This window comes from Nelumbo lutea, chromosome 8, assembly GCF_056320005.1.
Source record: "Nelumbo lutea isolate HS-2025 chromosome 8, American lotus-T2T, whole genome shotgun sequence".
Classification (NCBI taxonomy): domain Eukaryota; kingdom Viridiplantae; phylum Streptophyta; class Magnoliopsida; order Proteales; family Nelumbonaceae; genus Nelumbo; species Nelumbo lutea.
The window spans coordinates 32,308,432-32,315,184 of record NC_142691.1 but is presented as its reverse complement, the minus strand read 5'-3'; the positions used below and the strand labels follow the sequence as shown (position 1 = coordinate 32,315,184).

General features: G+C 33.9%; 1 protein-coding gene across 1 annotated transcript in view; it reads left to right on the top strand.

The window, feature by feature from the left end:
• The first annotated feature begins 3,998 nt into the window (after positions 1–3,998).
• ARF3 (ADP-ribosylation factor 3) overlaps positions 3,999–6,753 on the top strand; it is a 32,692-nt gene continuing 29,937 nt past the window's right edge. Inside the window, exons 1-4 of the mRNA XM_088959934.1 lie at positions 3,999–4,261; positions 4,338–4,544; positions 4,652–4,690; positions 4,795–4,857. Coding sequence (XP_088816060.1) covers positions 4,442–4,544; positions 4,652–4,690; positions 4,795–4,857 — 205 coding nt within the window. The 5' untranslated portion in view covers positions 3,999–4,261; positions 4,338–4,441. The remainder of the gene's footprint in view (positions 4,262–4,337; positions 4,545–4,651; positions 4,691–4,794; positions 4,858–6,753) is intronic.

Genomic DNA, 6,753 nt, shown 5'->3' with positions numbered 1-6,753 from the left:
GTGATGAATTAGGGAGCTAGGAAGGTGATCCTTCCATTCAGAAAGATTGTAGTCATAAATTTCCTCCTTTCCATTAGAGATAGCAGCTGCATCTTATATTAAGAAAGCAAAAAAAGTCATGGCTTTAAAATTGACGACTTTAACCAAGAATAGGAGAAATGGAAGAAAAAAAGAAAAGAAGAAATAGCATCAATGCAAGGACAACACTAAGGAAGGTGAAACCTCTACATCCAAGCAAAGACCAGATATGCAGAGTGAAGAGAAAATAAAGAAGAGAAATCTTTGAGAGAGGGGAAGGATCGTTGATCAAGGGAAGAAAAGGGGACAGTGAAATTCCTCCTTTGTCTAAAAGGTAAAGGGTTAACATTGGGTCAAAATTTAAGGGCGAATGGTTGTTATCGCAAATTACCATAAAAAACAAAAATGGCTTGCAACTGACAACTTTTTTTATATGATATATATTTATATAATTTTGTTTATAATATATAATTAGTCAGTTAGACATTTAACAAATTGAATCAAGTAATATTCGAATTCAGATAAAATGGTGTCTTTTAATATTCGAATTCAACAGAGTGAGATATTCAAATTTGATTCAATTATGCTGAATCTTGAATTCCAATTCAAACTTTCAGATACCGGTTAAACCCCTATAGTGGTCAAACTGCCACGAACACCTAAGTGGTAAGTGTCATGTGTCCATGCATACAATATTACACCATACCCGATCACTATAGTGGTTGCCAATAGAAAAGCCCATTAACACCTCATTTTTTCTGTTCAACCATGCAAACTTGTAAGGGTAAGGATGTTGTTGGTTTTTTCAAATTCCACTTGTGCATTGATTCTTCTGATAAAACATTCTCATAACTTCTGCTATCAATTACACGGATTGTTATCTTTACACCTATAGTACAAGTGTGGATGATATTACTTCTATGCCAATTTGATAATTCATCCTTGCTATGGGTTAGGAATGATCACTACATCACTAAGACTTCACCTATATGATAATATCCCCATACACCAATTCACCTTCTAAGGTCTCGTCATCATATGAGTGAAACCCAAGTGGAGTTATATAGTCAAATGCTCTAACTTAGGATTCACCCTCGTCTTCCACAAACATCACTCATTTCTTTTTATCACTCCTTGTGCATTCATTAGATCTATGACCTGGTTTGACCACATATAACACTTCAACCGAAATAAACCAACTTGGTTTTGGTTTGGTCCATGACCCTAGTTATGATTTGACCTACAAGACTATGGTTGGGTGGTTAGATTTTTGGATTGGATTTGGGTTCCCACGTGGAGGTGGTGTGGTCACATTTGCTTGGATTCAACCCAATTGGTTAGGTTCGTTACTTTGTTTTTCTATGGAAAAGCATGTGTGTATCATAGAAAGATTATAACAATCAAATAGGTCAAATACATCCTAAATATTTGGTCTCAACCCACCAATGTACCTAACCACTAATTAGTCTTCAATTTTAGTTAACTCGTTTTGAGCCATTAACAGATGAAATTTATTTGTATACTCATCTACTATATCACTTCTTTATGTTATATTGCAATTCTTGGTAAAGTAAATAAATATAATTATGGGATAAAAATTCTAATCTCATCTTTGTCTTGAGTTTATCCCATGATCTTTTTCTTATCTCTTATGTGTGATGCCATTGTGTTGTTACATGTCCCTAAACTAAGTGGTTATTAAGGGTACAATTTTGTTTTTAAGAACTTTTAAATTCAAAGACTTCTCCCACCACGAGTAACCCGTCTATGCATTCTTTTGGAGTCATACTTTAATGGAATTTTGGGATCTTAATCTTGAAACCCATTTTTTACTGTCTCTAGTCACCACCCACGACTACAGCCAGTTTGGTTACTTGCTTTGATGATGAAAATGAAAGAGTGGAGACACTTGCATTGGAGTTTTTATCCCTTGTTTAAGAATGAGAGCATAGTGATCTAAACTCTAGAGTAAGTGAATTGTCTTGTCTTTTCAACTCTATCATCTCTTTTTGTGTTTTGTTGTTGATTTCCTTCTTTATGATGTGAACCACTTATTTTTTCTTATGAGGCATAATCAAAAGAATGATCAAACTTATGCTTTGGTACCAAATAGTGCAAGTAAAAAATAAATCATATTTAGAGAAGCTTCAAAGAGAAGCACTGTTTTCAAAACCAAACCGGACCGGACCGGAAAAACCGGGAACCGGTCACCTGATCGGTTCCGTTTTCCTCCAAAATCGCTTTTTCCCCCAAAACCGTTGATTTTGGTCAGCAAACTGCTGAACCGACTGGTTAACCATTTGAACCGTTCGAATAGTTTTGACCGTTTTCCAATTTTTTATTTTATTTATTTTTTTTTTGTCAGAAGGGGCCGACCATTCAGGTCGAACGACCGAACCATTTGAACCGGTAACCGGACCCCTGACCGGTTCGGTCACCAGTTCATTTTTAAAAACCATGAAGAAAAGAACTAAAGTCGAAAAACAACAAGAAGAAGAAAAGCTCTTCACTGAATAATTAAAAGAAAAATCAATAAAAACTACTTTCTAGCTTTGGCCTACTCTTTATATAGACTTCTTTACATCCTTATGATTAGGCAATCCTTATTAGAAAATTACTAAATCTCTTAAAAAATGTTATAATTAAAGACAATTTCATAAATCCCATTATGAAGCTAACTTTGTAAATGAGAATCAAGATAGATTTAGAAATCTTGCAATGATGTATCTTGGTAATATGAACTAATATAGATCGTCAAGGCAAATGGGTTGTTAAGGCTAACTCAATCAATGCTTACTTAGTTGGGTGGTGGCATCATTTTCTTATGTGTGTTAGAGTGGTCTCAACTTGCATAGAACTTATTAGCCTCATCCTATATTGCATTACAGATCAAACCATAAACCAAATTATTAATAATATATTTATTAATGTATATAATATAATACATATTATATATATGTATGTATGTATTGATTTACACTTAAATATATTTCATAACTATATAAGTATTTTATAATTATTGTTGTTTGTTTCATTTTTAACTAGTAATTTGATTGCCCAAAACACTGTTTTCAAAACCGGACTGGACCGGACGGTCGGATCGGAAAAACCAGGAACTAGTTACTTGTCTGGTTCCGTTTTCCTCCAAAACTACTTTTTCCCCCAAAACCGTTGATTTTGGTCAGCAAACCGTTGAACTGGCCGGTTAACTGTTCGAACGGTTTTGACCATTTTCTAATTTTTTAAATTTTTTATTTTTCTGTTAGAAACGATCGGACTGTTCGAACCGGTAACTAGACCCTTGACCGGTTCGATCACCGATTCGTTTTTAAAAACCATGGCCCAAAAAGTTATATATGTTTGAGAAAGTGTAAATGGAATTTATATAATAGTAATAGATAGCACTTGATTTGACATTTGAATTATAATTTTTATTTATATTTCTAATTGGGTTAAACCCAATATAATGATCCAAACTCTATTAAAAATGGACCAAATTATAATAAAATAGGTTGAATTGGTTTCAGAATTTCTTAACCATAATTTTTACTAGTTTGATTTGAGATCTACTCCAAACCGAACCAACCAGACCGTAAACACCCCTATTGCAAAGGCAACAATTATCGGCTGTTCTTCTCGGTCCAACAAGTTCATACTAGAACATCTAAAGTGGGAATGGTGGCCAACATACTTTTTGAGTTGCTTGGTTCTTAGAAATATTGACTTAAGGCCAAACTTACCCTTTTACCCTTACATAATATCATTATTTTGATGTAAAGTAATTTTATCAAATGATAATTTTCTTTGTGTAACCGAAGCCTAGTTTTAAAAGATAATTTTAAATTATTTTCTTTTTTTTTTTAAATTTTGTAAATTTTATTTAAGCATGATAAATGGTCAAACCGGATGGTTGAACCACTCGCCACTCTCCCGTCCGAGCTGCGCCGTTGGTTAAAAGGTACAGGCTGATCGCAGTTTTCCGGTTTTTCCAATTCCTCGTTATCAGACTTTTATAAAACTCTCTTGCGTGTATTCCAGTTTCCAATTGGCCTTCTCATTTTTCTTTATTGTTTATTTTTCTCGGTTTGGTCACTCGGAGAGAGCTCTCTGTCTCGCTTCCAATTCAAGCGTTTTTCAATTGTAAAGAACATTTTCATTTTGGGTGGTTTTAGTTAGATCTTTTGTTTTCACAATTTCCAAAACAAGAACCAAAGCCAGCAAGCAGACCCTGTTCTCTATTAAGGCATGTAATCCATCCTCATCCCCCTGTCAGATCTCCATCTTTCTCTTTCTTCATTGCCATTGTTCTGGGTGTGCAGGAGGGAAAGGGTTCTGCTCTCGGATCTGATCTGAATTTTATCGAGGCATCTCAGCTTTGGATCTGCTACAATTGATGTGCTGAGTCCTCTCTTCGAGAACCACAATGGGGATCCTGTTTACTCGAATGTTCTCTTCACTCTTCGGTAACAGGGAAGCTCGGATCCTTGTTCTTGGCCTTGACAATGCTGGAAAAACGACAATTCTCTGTATCCTTTTCTCTCTTTCTAACTTCTTTTGCGCTTTTCTCTTTTCCGTGGTTTTCGGGTTTTGCTTGTTTTGATATATATTGGACCTTAATTTAACTTTTGTTTAGATCGACTTCAGATGGGGGAAGTTGTCTCCACAATTCCAAGTATGTATGCTAAAATTAAATCTTTAGGTTATCTTTTCCTAATAAGTTTTTTCTCTTCTTTGTACTGTTGACTTATGTGAGTGAGTGGTTTTGTTATGGTGCAGCAATTGGGTTTAATGTGGAAACCGTGCAGTACAACAATATCAAGTTTCAAGTCTGGGATCTGGGTATGTTTCTCTATGCCTTGTTTTCGGCCTTTTCTTTGTTATCCATTTTAATGATAGAACACGGTATTGCTATCTGTTATGATTGTTTTGATTCATGAGGGAAAAAAAAAAAGAAGCATGGTGCTTTATATCCGTATTTATATCTGTATGTGATTATTGACCTGAATCTTGAACTTGCAAAACAAAAGCATTATTTAAAATATCTAATTTGGAAAATCTAATGCGATAAACCCATTGGGTTTAGCTCAGTTGAAATTTGGACAATATCATAGGGTCTTGATTTGCCACCAAAATAAGAGAAAAGTGCCATTTAGGAGTCAAGGTACTGCTGAGTAGATAGCTGTAGGATTTATTATTGGAAACCTGTCAAAGACAAAACAAATAATATGAAACCAAAAACTTCATGTAACATTCCAGCATTCAGTGAAGCAGATTTGTGTGTCAAGTTTGTGAATATGGAAAAAGAAAACAAATTTAATGCTTATATGCAATAAATTTGCTTGGATTTGGTGCTCTGAATTCTTGGCATGAATTGCTGCTTTTCGTTTCTCGTTAATTATGTGAAGCTTCTATTTCCAAATTCCAGAACATGGGGAAGCTTTAGTACAATTGGTATATAAATTTAACATAATGTCAGAAAAGAAAATTGAAAAACTAAATTGTAAAAATAAATTATAGTTAAATTTTGTTTTATGTCCTAGGAGTATCAACTAGAACATAGTTTAGATATTCAGTTCAAAAAGCAATTGTATGACATCATTTAGTACAGATTTTATGGATATAAGATGGCCTATGGGCAATTTCCCCCTTTTTCTACAGTAATACAATACATCATACCTTGCCTTTCCTCAAAAAGGAAAAAGAAGTTACTGTCCAATCTGAATGAGAAGGTCTGCTTTTAGGAAGAATTATGGAAAGAAGCATTGCATTGTTCACTTTGGTGAAAAGTACACTTAAGCAATAAGCATCTAGCCATCTTTTATCACATAGCATTTTGTGTATTTGATGACTTGGTGTGGGACTCTAATGTTCAATTTGACAAATTATGCTCATAGTCTGCTCAGGTTCATTTGTAATGTTTTACCTTCTTTTCTCCTTTAATGGGGTTTTGATGAGGACAGATCTTTGGCAGCAAGTTCCATTCTTTCCTCATGGTTCCCATTATCTGTATTTGTCTTCTGTATCTCTCTTCCCTTTTCCAAATAGTCCCCTTCTTTTTTCTTTAGGCTTATCTCGTGACATAATCTGAAGTTCCATGCTCCATATTCCTATTTAATTTCCTAGATAAGGTTATGATTTTCCTGCTTTTAAGACTGTTTGAAAAAGTTTTCCCGCTTTTGGAGGGATCCTAGAGGAAAGCAATGTTTTGAACATTGTAATTGTAGCATAAGTCACAGAGAAGGTGGAATTGAATTGGATCATGCATTGTGTCATAAGCAATGTTTCTACAAAAAAAAATATTGTTTATGTTTCTACAAATTTTAAAAATTAAAAACTTAAACAAAATGCTGCTATAGTGTACGCTGATAAAAAACGTTGTTGTAGTGTTTCCAAATGTTGGTTACAGCTATCTGCGGTAGTGTTTTAAAAGCGCAAGGCACAAAAAAGGCGCAGGGGTCAATTTGCGCTTGAGGCGCAAGGCGCAAGGTGAAGCGCGCGCCTTTTTGAAGCAAGGCTTAAAATTATGAAAAAATGCTAAAAAATAAAAAAAATGTCAGAAAATTAAAAAAAATGACAAAATTTTCAAAAACAAAACACTAAACATAATATTAATAAAAAAATATAAACTTAAATTCTAAAATAATGTTTTAAAAAACCTATTATCTAAAATTAAAATACATAAACATAAGATGTAATTATGTAAAGCATATTCAAATGAGAATTTAAAAATAAAAT